This window comes from Ochotona curzoniae, unplaced genomic scaffold (genome assembly GCF_017591425.1).
Source record: "Ochotona curzoniae isolate NIBS_2020 unplaced genomic scaffold, NIBS_Ocur_1.0 contig_4105, whole genome shotgun sequence".
Taxonomy (NCBI): domain Eukaryota; kingdom Metazoa; phylum Chordata; class Mammalia; order Lagomorpha; family Ochotonidae; genus Ochotona; species Ochotona curzoniae.
Genome location: NW_024466129.1, coordinates 1,748,554 through 1,768,457, shown reverse-complemented (window position 1 = coordinate 1,768,457; position 19,904 = coordinate 1,748,554). Strand labels below are relative to the sequence as shown.

Sequence of the window (19,904 nt, the reverse complement as noted above, 5' to 3'; positions counted from 1 at the left end):
CGGCGCTCGGAAGCGGCAGCCCCGCGCCGCGCGGAGAGGAGCGGCGCGGAGGATGCTTAGGTCGCCGGGCCTTGCCCTCAGTCAAAATGGCGACTTCAGCTGTTTCCTTGACCGGGACTCGGCGGCTCGCCAGAGAGGTTTCCTGCGTCGGACCGCGGAGCGAGTCGGGAAACCATTTTAAATTTAGGAGGCGGCCGGCCGCCGGTTTGCCGCTTCTCCAAGGCGGGACTTTAGAGCCGCTTCTGGGCCCTGTGCGGAAGCTTGAGCGGCGGCGGAGAGGGGCGAGGCCTTGCTGCTCCCGCTCCGCTGGGGTGCGGGTGGCCTCCCCGGCAGCGGTGTCCTCCCCCGAGCTGCCCGGGGAGCCGAGGTGGGCTGGACAGGTGGCCGGGAGGGCGAGCGGTGAACGCGGCATGGGGGACGGCGCCCACACGGCCTGCCGCTGGTAAGCTGCTTTCGGCCGGGCTGCGCGGTGGTCCCGACGGTGCGTGGGTGTGGGCGCGGAGGGCTCGGCGCTGCTCTGGGGCTCAGCCGCCCCTGGACGTGAGGCCGTCCCCCCGACCCCCGGCCCTGGAAGTGAGGCCGTGCCCCCGACCCCCGGCCCCGGACGTGAGGCCGTCCCCCCGACCCCCGCCCCTGGACGTGAGGCCGTCTCCCCGACCCCCGGCCCCGGACGTGAGGCCGTGCCCCCGACCCCCGCCCCTGGACGTGAGGCCGTGCCCCCGACCCCCGGCCCCGGACGTGAGGCCGTCCCCCAGACCCCCGCCCCTGGAAGTGAGGCCGACCCCCCCCCCCCGCCCCCCGGCCCCGGACGTGAGGCCGTCCCCCCGACCCCCGCCCCTGGACGTGAGGCCGTCCCCCCGACCCCGCCCCTGGACGTGAGGCCGTGCCCCCCCCCCCGACCCCGCCCCTGGACGTGAGGCCGTGCCCCCTCCCCGGGCGGTGAAGATACAAGGTAGCAGGAAGTTGAGGGTGGGAGCTGGCTTGATGGAGGGTTGGGGGCGTGCGGGTGGGCGCCGGGCAGGGGGCAGGCACTCAGCCGGGGGTCTGGCCTTGGTCTCCGCCGTGCTGAGTGAGGGCGACGGCCTGGTGGGTCTTCGTGAGGCCCCGGGCGTACACCTGACTCCAGGACATTGGTCTCAAACAGAATGAAGCGAACTGGAGGGAAACTGTGTATTTGCTTATTCGTGTTGAGAATGCCGGAGTGGGTTTGGCAGAGGGAGAAGAGGGGCCCTTGGGAGAGAGGTTGGAGATGATGGGATTGTGTCTTCCGTTTGTATTCTTCCTGCCGCGGTCCCGTAGGGTCCACTGCCCGTGCAGTGTTACAGTGCGGGCCTTCAGCAGGCGCTTGAGTGCGTCCTGACCTGGGAGGGAGACAGTGCTGGGAAGGGGGGTAAGTAGCTGCACGTTAGTCCGCGTCTCCCGTGAGCTCGCATTTTATGTAGGGATTCTAAAGGAGGGGCGTGGTGCCCGAGGGAGGCTGCGGCGAACTGGGGAACACAGGAGCTTTGCAAAGCAAGTGGGAGGGCCCCTCAGAGTGGGCCGAGGAGCAGCGGGGCGCTGGTGTCATGACGGGGTGTGCCCCTAACTTCCCGATGGTTGAGTCTGGAGTGAGTATGTGCCATTTGCGTCTTCAAGGCGCGGGTTAACCTCAGTGTCACACACTGCGGTCACGTGTTTTCTCCAGCCAGTCCCCCTCTCCTCGCTGTCATCTTTGGCTTTCTAGATTTGTTGCTTCGCTAGACTTTCATGTACTTTTGGTAACTTATAACATTTCTCTTTTAGGGACTCAAGGTTAGTGGGGTTTATTTTCCTTGAAATTGATCCCTATTTCAAATGCAGCCTGTAATTCTGCCTGGGATTTCCTTTCAGTTAGGTAATTCAGCATACACGGAGAGCAATGTCAGGGTTACAGAGGGGGGACAGCGATCTTGCATGTGTTAGTTCACTCCCCAAGTGGCCGTTGCGAGCAGGGGCTGCTTCCAAGCCAGGAGCCAGGAGCCTCTTCTAGGTCTCCCTTGTGGGTGCAGGGTCCCAAGGCTTTGGCCCGTCCTGTACTGTTTTCACAGGCCTGTAGCAGGAAGCTGGACTGGAAATGGAGCAGCCTGGGTATGCACAGGCACCTGTAACAGAATCCTGGCTGTGCAGGCAGCAGCTTTCCGTGCTATGCCACAGCGCCTCTGACCCCCAGGGTCCACTGTTTCCAGTGTGGGTTTGGGGGTGTGCGGGGCGCTGGTGCCTCGGCTGCACTCCCCGCAGTGTCCACTGTTTCCAGTGTGGGTTTGGGGGTGTGCGGGGCGCTAGTGCCTCGGCTGCACTCCCCGCAGTGTCCACTGTTTCCAGTGTGGGTTTGGGGGTGTGCGGGGCAGTGGTGCCTCAGCTGCACTCCCCACAGTGTCCACTGTTTCCAGTGTGGTTTTGGGGTGTGCGGGGCAGTGGTGCTGGTGAGGCCAGTGTGTTGGAGTGCTGGTTTAAGTCCTGAGTGTTCTGCTGCTGCTTTTTTTTTTAAGATTTACTTACTTCAAAACTAGAGTTAGAGAGAGAGAGATTGTACCTGCTACCTCACTATCAGATGGCAGCAGCTGTTGGGGTTGCAAAGCCAGGAACCTTATCTGAGCTTCCCACATGAGTGCGAAGGCTCAGGCACTTGGGCCGTCTGCTGCTGCTTTCCTGGCTGCGTTAGCAGGCAGCTGGGTAAGAAGTGGGGCTGCCAGGACTCGAACCAGTGCCCACATGAAACGCCTGCCTCCCAGCTAGCTGTGTGAAGGTTTTATTTTATTTTTATCACAAAGTCAGATGTATAGAGAGGAGGAGAGACAGAGAGAGAGGAAGATCTTCCGTCCAGTGATTCACTCCCCAGGTGATTGCAACAGCCGGTGCTGCGCCGATCCAAAGCCAGGAGCCAGGAGCCTAGAGCCTCTTCTAGATCTCCCTGGTGGGTGCAGGGTCCCAAAGCTTTGGGCCATCCTCAACTGCTTTCCCAGGCCACAAGCAGGGAGCTGATGGGAAGTGGAGCTGCCGGGATTAGAACCGGCGGCCATATGGGATCCTGGCGTGTTTAAGGAGAGGACTTTAGCGCCGGGCCCACAGGTGGCTGTTTGAACTGTCATGCCACAGTGTTTGCCACTGGGTGGGAAATGAGCTCATGCCTGTATGGATGGAACATGCTGGCCCTCAAATGTGACTTTTACTTCGAAACTCTTTTTAAAAAGAGTATGTGTTGGGAATAATTACAATTTTTAAGTGACAATTCTTGGGCCTAGCGCGATAGCATAGTCTCACCTAGAGAAATGCAAAGTGTAGTTTCAGGGACGCAGATCAAACGTACCCTGAAGGCAGGCCATGCCTGACTGGGCTGTGGTACCCACTGGCACACACAACCCAGGTGGCAGGCTGGGTAGGGAACTGCAGCGACTGCCCTGCTGAGGCCGTTGCGTCTGCTGGTGAGTGTGAGAGCTGGGGCACCTAAGCTGGGCTGGGGTACTGCACCTCTGGCACATGTGAGAACCAGGAGAGGAGGGCGGCCAGGCTGGCAGGTGCTGGGGCTGGGTGAGAGTTCATGTCAAGCTGGGCCACCACTTGCCTGCTAAGTGTAAGATTAGGGCTAAGAGCAGGCCTGGTAGGGGAACTGTGGGCACTCCCCTACTAGTCTACAGCTCCTGTTGGTGGGCACAAGAGCCATGGCTGGGAGTGGGCCCTGGGCAAGGCACCGGCACCTGTCAGCATACGCGTGAGCCAGGGCTGGGGGCAGGTTGGGCTGAGCTAAACTGTAGCACCCACGGGCTTACATGAGAGCCAGATGGGATGCGAGGCTAGGATGCAGCACATGGTGGCATGCACAGAAGCCAGGGCTGAGGACAGGCCTGGTGGTGGTCATTAGCGATTGCCCCAGCTAGGCCGCAGTGCCCACTGGTGTGTATGAGGACTGAGCCTGTGGCAGGCTGGGCTGGGCTGGGCTGCAGCACCTGCTGGTTCACAGAGAGATGGGATGGAGGAGAAACTGACTAGGCAGCTACATCCACCAGTGTATGCACTGGCTGCTGCAAGTGATGGACCAAACCTGACCCTGCACTGGCTGGTGCACAGGAGTCACGGCTGAGGTCACCCCAGAGGTGTCCTAGGGGACTCCCCAACTAGATGGCTGGATTCAAACCCTGGGCAGAGAGGGCATCACAAGATATGTGGTCTGACCTTGGAGTACATGTGTCGGGACTGGACCTCCTCAGCTGCTGATGCCTGTGCAGTGGACAGCATGCCCAGCTGCACACGGGGACATGGTACCCAGCTCACCTAGGCTGCGGGGCATGTCAGGTGCCGAGGATGGAAAGGCCAGGGCTTTGCCAGCTGAGGTTAGCCGTCAGTGACTGCGTCTGTGGCTGCACTGAGGTGGACTTGGTCAGCCAGTAGACCTTGGAAAGATTTTCTCAACCCTGGTTCAGCGAAGCCAGTGGCATCTCAGCTATCAGAAGCGATCAGATCACAGCCTCACAACACTCCTTCCCACGTCGTGGCCTCTGAGGTGTCGTCACAGGACCATCCCCGACCCCGGGTGCTGATGTAGCCTGACAGAAAGCAGAGGCCTCCCCCTTCTCCCCCGGTGGGCACAGGAGCAAAAAGAAAAGAACTGCGACATTTATGACATCAGCCTTCGCCCATGTGTAGACCCTCCCCATCTGCTTGCGGACTCGTGTGGGCATGCGTCCCCCTCAACTGTGTAAACAACAAAAATAACAGATCTTGACTAGTACAAGGCAGCGTGCAAACACGGGCCACATGATATTCCTGCGAGGGATTGAGGATAGCTCATTTGGCTAGACACAGTGTGCACACCCCCTCAGCCTGCTGGCCAGAGTGAGCCCAACACAAATAGAGGGTGTCGCATGGCAAAGGGTTGTCAAGCCCCAAGCGGCTGAGAAGACCAACTCTAAGGATGCTCTTGGGGTGCAAGGTCAGAGGGTCACCTCCGTTAGGGAATCTGCCTGCATGGAGAGGGAGACTAACAGGGCTCTGAAGATGGTGAATCATACAAAGCCTGGAGTGTGTAGAGGGGGTCAGGGTTGCTCTTGTCACTGTAAGACTGGTGCACTGTGGTAGGGCAGGCAGCTGGGTCAGGGTCCCGAGCTCAGAAGCCACTCCCCCACCACCTGGGTGCTCCCTGCTGCCCACCTGGGGTGCTCACCTGTCATCCCTGGAAGCTGAGAGAAGGCGGTATCGTACTGTTGTGTAGCCACTCCCCTCATAAGCCCCCAGAAAGGCCCCTGATCAGGAGGGGCTCACTCTTAATTGTGGCCACTCTGGCACTTGACTCCAGGAGAGGCAAGGCCTAGCAGTAGTGGAATGTGGGCAGAGAAGCCAGGGAAAGTGTCGGAGTCCAGCTCCAGCTGAGTTCAGAACTCGCGAAGGGTGCGTGGATGAGGCGCAAAGAGCAAAGAAAGAGACAGACCACTAGGACTTTGTGATCATAATGGACGACGCACAAAAGCTGTCCGCTTTGTTTATACAAATCAGTCAAATTCTGGCTCAGACTTTTTACGTCATGACCAAGTGGGTGTTTCTAAGGATAATTCTGCCATTAGTTTTACCTAGAAACAATAGAAGTTCCTGCTAACATTACCTAGAATTTCCTGCTACGATTCTTATCCTACAATGCAATCTTGTACCACAAAGAAAAGGGGAGTCTAAAGAATGAGGAAAGAATGAAGGCCTAAATGTAGATCCCTTGATTAGCATAGGCTCAATGGGGACAGCCAAGACAGTAGGAATGATAAAGGGCCCCATTTGAGATCCCTTGATTAGCATGGGCTCAATGGGGACAGCCAAGACAGTAGGAATGATAAAGGGCCCCATTTGAGATCCCTTGATTAGCATAGGCTCAATGGGGACAGCCAAGACAGTAGGAATGATAAAGGGCCCCATTTGAGATCCCTTGATTAGCATGGGCTCAATGGGGACAGCCAAGACAGTAGGAATGATAAAGGGCCCCATTTGCAAGACGTTGACCTCCAAGCTCAGGCTGAGCAAAAGGTTAACCTCGCAGTAGCAAATGTCAGGATGGATTAGAATTCTTCCGCAGGGTGGTCCAGTGTCCATGCAAAAGAAGGTGGAGTTGCATTCAGGTGGTTGTAGAGACATCCGCTGGGTGGGCCCTGCCGAACAGCGGGAAATTCCTTGCGGCCCTGCCTGCAAAGGAACACTCTTCACCCCCTCACGTCCCCCACATCTACTGCAGGGACCCCAACAGGAAAGGTGAATGTCTGCAGCTTTGTGAGTGTGTCCAGGTTGTTCGTTGCATGTCTCTTAGGGAAGCTGGGACATAGGTCTTCTGTCTAATGGATAGACTTGGGGTAGTGACCATTTGTTCCTCTTGGGGTTAGGATTGACTGCATTGCCACATGGACTTGTTTGGACTTGTCTGGCGTGATCTCGCTTGCACCTCGCAGCATGCACAAGTAACTAAAGCTAGTTCGGAGCTTCTTTGTTTTGAAGAATGGGTTACTGCGGATGGGGAACCCTTAGTCATCATAATAAAAACATGGCTAAGGAAGCAGCTTTAGGAATAGACAGCGTGGAAGTGTATGTTATGGTTCGTGTTAAATGACAGTGGGGGACTACTTAAATAAGTTTAAGTGAATGTAGAAAATTGACAGGAATTTAGAAATGGGGTGGATAGCTTTTGGAAGGAATTTGATGTGCTTCTGAACATACTGATGGATTCTTAAGTGGTGCTAAGATAGTCAATGAGAAATGCAGAGCTTGGTTGAAAAGTCCAAGCTTGGAGCAAGGAGGAAGAGAGAAGAAAGGAGGAGGAATTTTGTAGTGACGTTGTCAGCATGAATTAACTTTGATTTTTTCTTTGACTGTAGACTATGGATCCTTGTGATGGTGCAGAATCGGAGCCTCAACAATGCCCGTCCTTGGATCTTAAAGGTGGCTGCCCAGGCGCCACGCCTCTGCAGAGGCGGCTGGAGTCGGTGAGGAGGCAGTCCGCCCCGTGTGTGCCGCCCACGCCGCGCAGGAGGATCCCCCAGTGCTCGCAGCTGCAGGTGCGTGCGCCTCCCCAGCCAGTGCTGCTGAACGACAGGGTGAAGGCTTGTCGCGCTTGCTAGTATTTGTAGGATCTTAGCACTGTGGCTGCTAAAAATGACAGTCAAAACATTTCACACTGCGGCATTCTCTCTCTTATGTTATTTAGCCTTCTTTAATATAGGCCATTTTCAGAGTGTCTTGTACAACATTGACGCTTTTGAAGAATATAGCCCCCCCTCTGTCCTTTTGTGTTTGCCTGACGGCTCCTGTGATTAGGTTGGCGTTGTGCGTTCTGGGCCGGAACCCCGCAGGAGTGTTGAGCGCTTCACAGCTGGCGTTGGAAGCACAGGGGAAATGCTGCTCTTAGCAATTTGGATTTATTTCCATTTTATGTCAAAGGCAGAGAGAGGCCATCAGTCAGTTTTTGACTTGCTCATACAGTAGTTAGAGATGGCCACACAGGAGCCAGGAGCTGGTTTCAGGACGCTGGGTTGTAGCAGCCCAGGTCCTTGAGCCATCTCCTGCCACCCAGGAAACAGAACCGGGCACTCCTGCGTGGGTTGTGGGTGTCCCAGGCGGTGCTGGATGGCCGTGCCGGAGGCCTGCCCTGCTGCGTGCTGCCCGGTGCCACTTTGTGTAAATATTGTGTTTTCCCGTTGGTAACTGATGGGCAGCCTGCAGGCAGACAGCTCCCAGCCAAGGCACATACCCTGATCATTTCTCCCGAAACAGCGTCTGTCGGTCACTCCCCTCATCCCACCTTCAGCACTCACTGTGTTTAGCAGCGCCTCTTGGCATCCTATTTTAAGCCCTCCATTTATTTTCTTATTTATTATTGGTAAAGATTCATAAATTCCTAATTTTAAAGTGTCTGTAATTCATTACTAAGTTATTTCGAGGTGCACTTTTTTTTTCTTTTTAAGATTTATTTATTTTACCTGAAAGGCAGGTTTACAGAGAAAGGAGAGGCAGGATCTTCCAGCTGCTGATTCACTCCCCAGATGTAGCAGCCAGAGTAGGTGGGCCAAGCCAGAAGCCTGGAGCATCCTCCGGGTCTCCCACGTGGGTGCAGGGTCCCAAGGACCTGGGTCAGCATTTGCTGCTTTGCAGACACGTTACTGGGAGCTAGATCGGAAGTGGAGCAGCTGGAATTTGAACTGGTGCACATATGGGAGACCAGCACTCCAGATAGAGGTTTATCCTGTGTTACGATGCCAGCCCTATTTTGAAGCTTAAATTGTGCCAGATTTGCCTGAGAGCAGCACACGCCAGTGGAATCCCAGGAAAACTTTACCGAAAGGGATTACTTTAGTGATCTTTAATCTTACTGAATCAGAAAATATAATTCTATTCAATGCAAATTTGATGTATGATTTGGTGTTAATTACTAAGAGCCTGGCTGATCGTCACCAATCACCCATACATTCATTGCAGCTTCTTTCATTATTATTGGAACGGAAGATTTACAGAGAGGTGCACCTTCCGTCTGCTGGTTCACTCCCCAAGTGGCCACAGCGACTGGAGCTGAGCCGACCTGCAGCCAGGAGCCTCTTCCGGGTCTCCCACGCGGGTGCAGCGTCCCAAAGCTTTGGGCCGTGCTCAACTGCTTTCCCAGGCCACAAGCAGGGAGCTGGATGGGAAGTGGGGCTGCGGGATACAAAACGGTGCCCATTTGGGATCCCGGCAAGTGCAAGGTGAGGACTTTAGCCTGGCCTGGCCCTGCTTCTTTCCTCTTACAATGTTTCTTAGCATATGAGATAGTTTTTACTTCTTTGTAACAACTTGCTCAAAGAAAAATTACTTGTGTGAATACTGAAAGTTATAATTCTTAGTAAGAAAAATAGAAAAAGAAATCATGTATGTTAAAGATTGCAATATCCAGTTCGGTACTTCCTCCGCCCTGGGTCATAAGTTCCCATGTGCCTTGACAGTTAAAAGAGAAAGTTTGTGATTTGAGCGGATGCAGGAGCCAGAGCAGACATTTTCATCAAGTTTACAGTTACAGTTAAACCTCCGCGAGATGGTTAGCTGGCCCTGTGAGACCAGCTAAGTCAGGAATACATAGGAAAGCTGTGGGGAAACTGAGCAGCCCGCGTGCGGACTTGGGGTACTCTACAGGGCAAGCGGCCCGCGTGTAGACTCAGGGTACCCTGCAGGGTGAGCGGCCCACGTGTAGACTCGGGGTACCCTGCAGGGTGAGCGGCCCGCGAGCGGACTCAGGATATTCCGCAAGGCCCACACTGGTCTGTTTTACAAGGCACCTGTGATTCAAACAGTATAGCAAGATGTGTCCCAAGCATCCTTTCTTTAAAAAAAGGAAAAAAAATCTGTTGAATTAAGCATTGTGTTGTATAGTAAATTTACTGCCAAATAACATTTTAAATAATTCAGTTTAAACTAATCGGGCCCAGTGCAGTAGCCTAGTGGCTGAAGTCCTCAGTTGTATGTGCTAGGATCCCATGAGGGCGCTGGTTCCTATGCTGGCTGCTCTGCTTCCCTTCCCGCTCCCTGCTTGTGGCCTGGGAAGGCAGTGGAAGACAGCCCAGGGCTTTGGGACCCTGCACCCGTACGGGTGACCTGGAGGAAGTTCCTGGCTCCTGGCTCCTGGCTCTGGATCGGCTCAGCTCTGCTGTTGAGGCCACTTGGGGAGTGAACCATCAGATGGAAGATCTTCCTCTGTTTCTTCTTCTCTCTGTAAATCTGACTTTGCAATAAAAACAGATATGAAAAAACAGCCAAACTGGCCGTGTAAGGACTGGTCACTGCCTAGGGGTCGAGTGTCCCTTTCCGAGATGTTTAGTACTGGGGTGTATTTGCATGGGAGTGATTACATTGTTTTGGGGCCTCAAGTCTAAACATGAAATTAGCATGTTTTATATATATATATACACCTTGTACGGTTTGAGAGTAATTTTATCCACAGGTGTTAGAATCTCAGCCTTTTTTCTCTTTAAAGATTTGATTTATTCACTTGAAAGTCAGAGTCTTCGAGACAGAGAAGGCCAACCCTGGCTCACTGCTCACGTGCTCACAGTGCCTGGGACCGATGCAGCCTGTCACCCCGGGCCTCACCCCGACCCATCATGTGGATGGCAGGGCTCCATTAGCTGGGATTGGCTCAGAAGTGCAGCTGCCAGCCCCAGGCTGGTGCTCAAGCACGACGCTGGCATGGTGGGACGCTGGCATGGTGGGGCAGTGGCTCTTGACGCGGCCTCAGTGCTGAGCCTTCAACTTGCAATCTTTGCAATCTAAAGCAGCGTGTAAGTGTTCATTCAGTTTTTTTAAAAGATCTTTTTATTAATTGGAAAGTCAGATATACAAAGAGTAAGATCTTCCATCTAATGATTCACACCTCAAGTGGCTGCAATGACCAGAGCTGAACCCATCTGAAGTCGGGAGCCAGGAGTTTCTTGTATGTCTCTACGTGGGTTTAGAGTCCCAAGGCCTTGGGTTGTCTTCTACTGCCTTCCCAGGCCACGAGCAGGGAGTTGTATGGGAAACGGGGTCGCCGGGCTTTAGAACTGATACCATATGGAATCCCGGCGTGTGCAAGGCAAAGACTTTAGCCTAGGCTATCGTGCTGGGCCCTTTATTCAATTTTTATTACACACCTGTTTTAGATAGCACTGCTGTAGGAGATTGAGTGAAAAGACCGAATTCCTGTTCTTGTTAAACTCACACTGCAGGGATAGGCACAGCTGTGCGTGCGTTGGTTAAGGTGCACGGTGAATGATGTCAGCACCCCTGAAGCTGGTGTCCTGCGTGGGCACAGGTCGGAGCCCTGGCTGCCTCACTTGTGATGCAGCTTCTTACTAATGTCCTGCTGCTCGGGCCTCCACACTGACATGAGAGCCCTGGACGAGGCTCCTGGCTCCAGTCTGACCCAGCCCTGGATGCTATGGACATTTGGGGAGTGAACCAGCTGATGGAAGACCTCTCTCTTTATTTTTCCCTTTCAAATGAATTAAAAGGAGAAAGAATGAATGAAAAAAAAAAGAGAGAAGCCACCCTGGGGCTCCTGCATCTTTAATCTGGGTCCATGGGATTACGTCCCACTTGGGCTTGCGATCCACTGTCTGCTGAGGTACAGCTGGGAGGTGGAGCTGCTGGCTGAAGCACTTGGGATCCTGCTGGGCACGTGGGAGGCCTGGACGACACGCCAGGCTCCTGGCTCTGACCTGTGTGCACTGGGCGGAATGAAGCAGCAGCCAGAAGAGCTCTGATTGCCCTTGAAATAAACAAACTGAAAACCAAGCTCCCACTCTAATAGGGAAGATCGTATGTGACAAGTGTATGCTGTCGGGAATAATAAGCATCAGGGAGAAAAAGATCAGGGTGGAGGACCGTGACAAAGTCGGAGTGGGTGAGCATCCTCTTGGGTGACGTTGGAGTGGGTGAGCATCCTCTTGGGTGACGTTGGAGTGGGTGAGCATCCTCTTGGGTGACGTTGGAGTGGGTGAGCATCCTCTTGGGTGATGGAGTGGGTGAGCCATCCTCTTGGGTGACGTTGGAGTGGGTGAGCATCCTCTTGGGTGACGTTGGAGTGGGTGAGCATCCTCTTGGGTGATGGAGTGGGTGAGCATCCTCTTGGGTGACGTTGGAGTGGGAGAGGCATCCTCTTGGGTGACGTTGGAGTGGGTGAGCATCCTCTTGGGTGATGGAGTGGGTGAGCCATCCTCTTGGGTGACGTTGGAGTGGGTGAGCATCCTCTTGGGTGACGTTGGAGTGGGTGAGCATCCTCTTGGGTGATGGAGTGGGTGAGCATCCTCTTGGGTGACGTTGGAGTGGGTGAGCCATCCTCTTGGGTGACGTTGGAGTGGGTGAGCCATCCTCTTGGGTGACGTTGGAGTGGGTGAGCCATCCTCTTGGGTGATGGAGTGGGTGAGCATCCTCTTGGGTGACGTTGGAGTGGGTGAGCATCCTCTTGGGTGATGGAGTGGGTGAGCATCCTCTTGGGTGATGGAGTGGGTGAGCATCCTCTTGGGTGACGTTGGAGTGGGTGAGCATCCTCTTGGGTGATGGAGTGGGTGAGCCATCCTCTTGGGTGACGTTGGAGTGGGTGAGCATCCTCTTGGGTGACGTTGGAGTGGGTGAGCATCCTCTTGGGTGACGTTGGAGTGGGTGAGCATCCTCTTGGGTGACGTTGGAGTGGGTGAGCCATCCTCTTGGGTGACACTGGGCCAGGCCCTGAATGAAGGAGGAGCGTGGAAGAAGCGTGTCCCTTGGGTGAGGGACAGAGAGTGCTCGGGGCTGTTCAGAGACCTGCATAGCCCCCGTGAGCCCCAGTGGGAGTGGATTTGTGTTAGACACCGAAATGACTAGGATGGAATTCTTGCTAATATTTCCTAATTATCCAATGTCTTTTTTCTTGATGTTTTTTAGGAAAATGTTGATCCTCAAAAGGTTGCATTCCTTCTGCATAAACAGTGGACTTTATATAGTTTAACTCCCCTGTATAAATTTTCCTATTCTAATCTCAAGGAGTATTCTAGACTTCTGAATGCGTTTTTTACTACGGAAAAGCAAAAAGGACTTGCTGTGGAGGTGGGCGAAGACTTAAGCATCACCGTGACCTTCTCTACCCTGCTGGGAGTGAGAGGGACGCAGAGGGACCCTGACGCACTGCTTGTCCAGGTATCCAGTGCTGCCTGGCTTCCTTGGGACAGTCGGGAATGTCTTGCTTTGGAAATTGCCGTGGTATTGTCTTACTGTTTTTTAAACCCCAAAGTTGTTACTTTAGGCATTCATGTTTAACCAACTTCCGTTGGTTTTTTAAAGATTGATCTCATTGATTTGGAAGGCAGAGTCAGAGAGCGCGAAAGGTCTCCACCCACTGCTTCACTCCCCACGTGACCAACACGGCTAGGTCTGGGCTGGTGCTCAGCCACGAGGGAGGAGCTGGGTCTCCCACGTGGGTGCAGGAGCCCCAGCACTAGGCCGTGCCCCACTGCTGCCCTAGGCTGTTAGCAGGGGCTGGCTCAGAAGGGGAGAGCCAGGACCCAGACCAGTACCCATGCAGATGCCAGCATTGCGCACAGTGGCTTAACATGATATGCTACAGTGCCAGCCCACCAATTTTTTTAGAAAATGTTCAAGTGTGTGACTAAAATTTTGTTGCTTTTGCCTGGTGTGGTAGCCTACTGCCTAAAGTCCTCTCCTTGAATATGCTAGGATCCCTCCCATATGGATGTCGGTTCTAATCCAGTTCCTGCTTGGGGCCTGGGAAAGCAGTTGAGGACAGCACAAAGCTTTGGGACCCTGCACTGGCATGGGAGACCTGGAAGAGGCTCCTGGCTCCTGGTTCCTGACTCCTGGCTTCAGATTGGTGCAGCCCTGCCCGTTGCATCAATGGGGAGTGAATCAGCAGACAGAAGATCTTTCTCTCTGTTTTCCTCTTCTGTATATCTGACTGCAAGAAAAAAAAAAAAAACCTTAAATTTTTTTGTTGCTTTAAAAATTTTAGAAAATTGGGCCTGGTGGCGTGGCCTAGCGGCTAAAGTCCTCGCCTTGAATGCCCCGGGATCCCATATGGTGGCCGGTTCTAATCCTGGCAGCTCCACTTCCCATCCAGCTCCCTGCCTGTGGCCCGGGAAAGCAGTCCCGGATGGCCCAAAGCCTTGGGACCCTGCACCCATGTGGGATACCAGGAAAGAAGTTCCTGGATCCTGGCTTCAGATCGGCATAGCATCGGCCGTTGCGCTCACTTGGGGAGTGAATCATCAGACAGAAGATCTTCTCTGTCTCTCTCCTCTCTGTATATATGACTTCCGATAAAAATAAATAAATCTTTAAAAAAAATTTTAGAAAATATATTAAAGTACTGAAAACATTAAAACATTTTAACCATGTGTTGAAGGTGCGGGATCACAGCCCCCTGTGTGTCGGGGTGTGATGCTGACGGGGAGGGCTGTGGCACAGGCTGCTGCTGTGGTCACCTGCCTCAGCACCCAGGCCGAGACGGTCGTTGGAAGTCAGTTTGAACGTGTAGTTCACCTCTCTTTGTATCTGTAAGTCTTAAAATTGGGACTGTGTTGCTCAGTATTTTCACATTATGGCATTTTTACTACTATTGTAGATAATTACTCAAGCTACTAGATATTCTATAGTTTTGACGATTTTTCTGTAACCTTGTTTTTGGTAGAATTTTTAGAATTTTAGTAACAAAGAGGTGACATGATTGCTTACTGTGCCGGATCACGCAGAGTGACCCACGAGTGTGCTGGTGTGTCAGCCCTGTGGTGGCGCATAGTGCACCGGGCCATCTGCCTGTTGCATAACAGAGTGCATTGGCTTTTTCTTTTTTTTTTTTTTAGATTTATTTTAAATTTTTAAGATTTATTTTATCTTTATTGGAAAGTCAGATTTACGGAGAAGATGAGAAACAGTGAGGAAGATCTATCCAGTGATTCACTCCCCAAGTGACCTCAGTGGCGGTGCTGCACCGATCTGAAGCCAGGAGCCAGGAACTTCTTTCCAGGTCTCCCACGCGGGTGCAGGGTTCCAAGGCTTTGGGCCGTCCTCGACTGCTTTCCCAGGCCACTGGCAGGGGTTGGGATGGGAAGTGGGGCTACCAGGATTAGAACCGGTGCCCATATGGGATCCCGGGGCGTTCAAGGTGAGGACTTTAGCCGCTAGGCCACTGTGCTAGACCCAAGTGCATTTGTTTCATTTCTTATGATACCTTTTTCTCCTGTTTCTTCTGAGTTAAATATTTTTTCTTGTCTTCATGGAGCTCAGGAGAGGTCTGTGAAGGGGTCATTGATACAAGGACTGAGTTAAATGCTTTTTTTTTTTGAAGATTTGTTTTTATCGGAAGTCATATATACAGAGAGGAGGAGAGACAGAGGAAGATCTTCCGTCCGATTATTCGCTCCCCAAGTGACCTCAATGGCGATGCTGCACCAATCCGAAGCCAGGAGCCAGGAACTTCTTTCTGGGTTTCCCACACGGGTGCAGGGTCCCAAGGCTTTGAGCCGTCCTCAACTGCTTTCCCAGGCCACAAGCAGGGAGCTGGATGGGAAGTGGAGCTGCCGGGGTTAGAACTAGCACCCATAAGGGATCCCTGCATGTTCAGGATGAGGACTTTAGCCGCTAGGTCCAAGAGTTAAATAAACTTAATCATTGGTAAGGAAGGTAAACTCAGAAAGTTGGAAGGCATCATGTTTGTTCGTGCTTGTGTAGATCAGAGGCCAGTGAACTTTGACCTGTGCAGCCCCGTGTCACCTGCTGTCTGTACACAGGGGCTGCCGGGGCCGGTCCCTCGCACTGGGGTCATGTGGTCTGCCGCTGTTGGGGCTGCACGCAGAGTTGAGCAGTGCAGTGGAGACATACAGCCTGCAGAACCAAAGACAGGTGCCGCCTGGGCCTGGAGAGAGCGGCTGTGCTGCCCCCTGCTGTTGGCCGTGATATTGGCACTCTCACAGTGTTCTGGAAAGTGCAATTGAATACAGCAAAAAGCCATAGGTTATTAAACACGGTAGAGGTGTGTTATCTTAAAAAAAGAAATAGAACAAGGAAGAGCAAAAAGGAAGGAGGGGGTGAGCTGCCAAGGGTTATGATGCTTGATGAGATAAGTCATTTCTGGTCTGGCCTTCCTCTGTCTCTCTCCTCTCCGGCTTGCAGCTCTGCGCATGGTGTGCAGGCCCGGGTGGGAGGACAGACAGGGTCGAGGTTGTGAGCCCATTCTACTGGGACAGGCTGAACAAGTGTGTGTGTTTGTTCTTTAACGATTTACTTATCTATTGGAATATCAGATCTACAGACAGATCCAAAGATCCCCCACCCGCTGGTCCACTCCGGTGGCCTCGATGGCCGGGCTGAGCCCAGAGATCCCCCACCCGCTGGTCCACTCTGGTGGCCTCGATGGCCCGGCTGAGCGCATCCAAAGCCAGGAGCTTCTTCCAGGTCTCCCACGCGAGTGCCGAGTCCCAAGGCTTTGGACCGTCCTCAACTGCTTTCCCAGGCCACAAGCAGGGAGCTGGACGGGAAGTGGGGCTGCTGGGATATGAACTGGCACCCATATGGGATCCTGGTGCATGCAAGGCGAGGACTTTAGCCCCTAGGGTACCATGTCAGGAACAAGTTTTCTTTTCTGATGAATACTTTGCTGTTTCTAATATCAGGACACTGCTGCATTATGGAAGGAAAGGTGGGGGCAGGGGACTAATCACACTTTGTCAGCTGAAGTGGCTGATGGGGACAGTTTTGACATTGGCATGTCTTCAGGAAAGCAGAATTCTTGTGGGCCCTGCGCAGTGACTCTGTGGCTAAATCAATGTTAACAGGAGTCGGTTGATTGCATGGACATCAGTTGAATAGGATTCACCCATGAAAAGCAGAAATGACTATGGAGAAATGACTTCTATAAAGCCGTGAACTGAAAAAGGCAAACAGAAGGCTGGCAGCCTAGGTTACGTTGATAGCTGTACAGCCCGGGACCAGGCTGGCGAGGTAACCGCGTCCTCTTGGAAGAACCTCCGAGAAAGCTGGCAGGGAGGTGAGAGAGTCCGAGCCGTCTCGGAGCGACTGGCGGGGCGGACTTGGTGAGTGCAGAGGCCTTCATGTAGCTTAGGGACTTTCCCTGCAAAAATCAGGTTGGATTTGCTTTGTGTGAAGAACAAAGCAGGATAGGGCTGTAGAAAGCTTAACGCAGGAAATAAAATTCTTAAGTTTCTAGAAAGACTGGTCTTCTGAGTGAAGGAATTCAGGCACGCTGGATTTGGTGACCTTTCCAGTCCCTTCGGAAGCCGAGTAACTTATTCCCGGAATGTAGCATTTGATCATGTCAATAGGCATAACACTTTTTTAAAAAGTGATTTATTTCTTGTTTATTAGTATGAAAGCATGATAAGGAGGAATGAAGCAGATACCTGCTCCTGTCTCACTTGACCAGTGGCCGCAACTGCAGGGCTGGCAGGCCGCAGCCAGGAGCCCACGCCCCCTTCCAGGGTCGGCCGCAGCCGGGAGCCCGGGCCCCCTTCCAGGGTCGGCCGCAGCCGGGAGCCCGGGCCCCCTTCCAGGGTCGGCCGCAGCCGGGAGCCCACGCCCCCTCCAGGGTCGGCCGCAGCCGGGAGCCCGCGCCTGCATCCACACCTCCCATGTGGTAGCAGAGACCCATACACTGCTGCCTTTGTAGATGCATTGGATCTGAATTGCACGCAAAGGAGCTGGGCTCCAGCTGGCCTTCCAGTTGAGGTACTGGGTTTACGAATGCAGCGAAGTTGGCGGCTCCATGTTGCAGGTTCTGGTGTCTTGTCGTGTGCTTTGGTTGTACCAAGGGGTTGCCATGTACCGCATCTCCAGTCGCTGTGAAAGGGTACTGGGAGTGAGAGCCTTGCAGCTCCGCCGTCCTTTGTGGGCACTGGTTTGAGGGCTGTCTGCACCGTTTCCTACCCAGTTCCCTGTTGAGTCATCTGAGTTGTGAGAGACCGCTGTGGGGCACTGGTTTCTGCCTGAGTCTGAGCAGGCCCAGCCGTGGCTGCCATGTGGGGAGTGAACTCGGTGGAACCTCGCTCTGCCTGTCTCTCTAACTCTTCTTTCAAATAAAAAATATAAGCCTTAAAAAAAGATAGTGATTGCCAGTTCAATTTTAATGAATAATGCTTAGGGAAGCTGTACCTTTTGTGGTCTATGGCAAGTTAATACGTCCTAGTGTCTTGTTTTTAGTGGCCCAGGTGATGTTGAGATGTAATTCAGAGTAGCTGTACTTTGCAGGTTCTTTCCAAGTCTGCGTTGCCGTCGGCGGGCCGAGCAGGGAAGGTGCTGTGGACCGGCTGGCTGTGCTGCGTGTGCGGAGACAGCCTGCTGAGGGCCGTCTCCCAGGACTTCACGTGTCTGCCCTTACTCCTTGCCAATGGAGCAGAGTCGAATACAGCCATCATTGGAACTTGGTTCCAGAAAACTTTTGACTGCTACGTCAGTCCTTTAGCGATCAGCGCTTTTAATCTTTCCTGGATGGCTGCCATGTGGACGGCGTGTAAGACGGACAGCTGCGTTGCCACCACTGAGCTCCTGTGGTCCGTGCCGTGCAGCCCCCAGAGTCTGGACATTTCCTACGCCATCCACTCCGAGGATGCGAGAGCTCTGTGGGACAGTGTCCACAAAACGCCCGGGGAGGTGACCCAGGAGGAAGTGGACTTATTCATGCACTGCCTCGAGTCACATTTCTATAGACATTTCCGAATTCACTTGTCAGCTACGAAGCTGGTCCGTGTTTCAACATCTGTGGCCTCAGCACATACCGATGGGAAGATAAAGGTCAGTGTGAACAGGCCTTACATCCTGCCCCGTTGTAGGACTGTGACAGTGTACACGCCCCATTGCAGGGCTGTGACGGTGTACACGCCCCGTGCTGCAGGGCTGTGACAGTGTACACGCCCCGTGCTGCAGGACTGCTTTCCCAGGCTACAGGCAGGGAGCTGGATGGAAGCAGGGCTACTGGGATTAGAACCGGTGCCCATATGGGATCCCGAGGCATTCAAGGCAAAGACTACCCACTAGGCTATTGCGCTAGGCCCAGGCCATTGCAGTTTTAAGTGATGTGTATAAGGAGGCTTGGAAAGAGGTGGAGTCAGGATTTGAACTCGTTTCTTAGGTTCCTGGAAGTTGGTAAGGTGTTAGCATTCTTCATGCCTTCTGAACTTGAGGCAGTAAGGGCAGGCAGTGCTGGGGAGAGGAGACCAGCATTCTAAAACAGCAAAGGAAAACCGCAAGCAAGTGGGACAGTGGATTGCATGTGGCAAGCTTAGTCAGCTAAATCCAAAATTTAGAGCAATGCAGTGTTTGTTCTAGTAGCAAACTGCTTTGCTATTGTAATTTTCAAAAAAGATTATTTTATAGTACTATTCTAACTTGCATGTCTTTCCCCCGCAGATCCTCAGTCATAAATACCTTGTTGGCGTCCTGGCGTATCTGACAGAACTGGCAGTGTTTCAGATTGAGTGAGGGCCGTGAGTGTGGGGCGTGAGCCCTCCGCCCTGCCCCGGTGGCTTCCTGCCTCGCCACTGCCGTGCGGGCCTGCAGGAGCCACGGGGCCGCTCCGTTCTGAGTCGGAGTCTCCCGGACCGAAGCCACGAAGGACCGAGCCGACCACAGCCGTGACCGTGTCTGCGCTCTGCCACCCTCCGCAAAAGCCAACCTGCTCGTATTTGCCATGTTTCTTTTTCTTTTTTTATGCCTATTATATCAAACTTTTAGGATTCAAATGAGGTATATCTAGTGTTGGATATTTCTGCTTTGGGTCTCTGAAACCTTTAATGTATTTTAACCATTTTAAGCCTGTGAGCAGAGAGTTTGTGTCTTGTGAAGACATTTTTAGCAGTGTTGCATTACAAGGAGATGGCAGTCAGAATTCCCTCCAAGGAACCAGAGACTGCTATTATCTCTTTAACCACTAATGTACTTCTGTTTTTAATACTGTTCCATTCCTGTTGCAGTGTTAAATTAAATATTCAATTTTAAAATGAAGCAATGTGTTTATTAACATTTTTTTTAAAGATTTATTTATTTTTATTGGAAAGTCAGATATACAGAGAGGAGAAGAGACAGAGAGGAAGATCTTCTGTCCAATGAGCTGCAACGGCCGGTGCTGCGCCAATCCGAAGCCAGGAGCCAGGAACTTCTTTCCGGGTATCCCGCACGGGTGCAGGGTCCCAAGGCTTTGGGCCGTCCTCGACTGCCCTCCCAGGATGGTGAGTACACCGAGAGGGGAACTCTGGGGAACAGGTGGGCCCGGGCTCCATCCCCCACCAACATGTGATGGGTGGGACCAGGGGAGTGCGCCCTTGTGGTCTGGGTAGGAGAACTTCCAACAGCCTGTTGGCTGCTGGGAGATTCCAGGCCGGGTCGGACTCCATGCTTGCACGCCTGGCTCCACCTGCTGA

General features: G+C 53.1%; 1 protein-coding gene across 6 annotated transcripts; it reads left to right on the top strand.

Annotated features, from left to right (window-relative positions):
- Positions 1-254: 254 nt before the first annotated feature.
- On the top strand, positions 255-19,482 carry CENPL (centromere protein L). Of its 6 annotated transcripts, none has more exons than XM_040984273.1 (4): positions 255-442; positions 6,861-7,040; positions 12,406-12,657; positions 17,737-18,410. In XM_040984273.1, exons 2-4 carry the CDS (start codon positions 6,864-6,866, stop codon positions 18,385-18,387), a joined length of 1,080 nt encoding a protein of 359 aa, XP_040840207.1. In that variant the 5' UTR covers positions 255-442; positions 6,861-6,863; the 3' UTR covers positions 18,388-18,410. The 6 variants fall into 6 exon arrangements, with proteins under 6 accessions (XP_040840207.1, XP_040840211.1, XP_040840210.1 ...); XM_040984277.1 differs by lacking the exon at positions 255-442 and adding an exon at positions 18,895-19,482 and having other exon boundaries at positions 6,642-7,040; positions 12,406-12,591; positions 17,737-18,279; XM_040984274.1 differs by lacking the exon at positions 255-442 and adding an exon at positions 18,895-19,482 and having other exon boundaries at positions 6,648-7,040; positions 17,737-18,279.
- Positions 19,483-19,904: the final 422 nt, after the last annotated feature.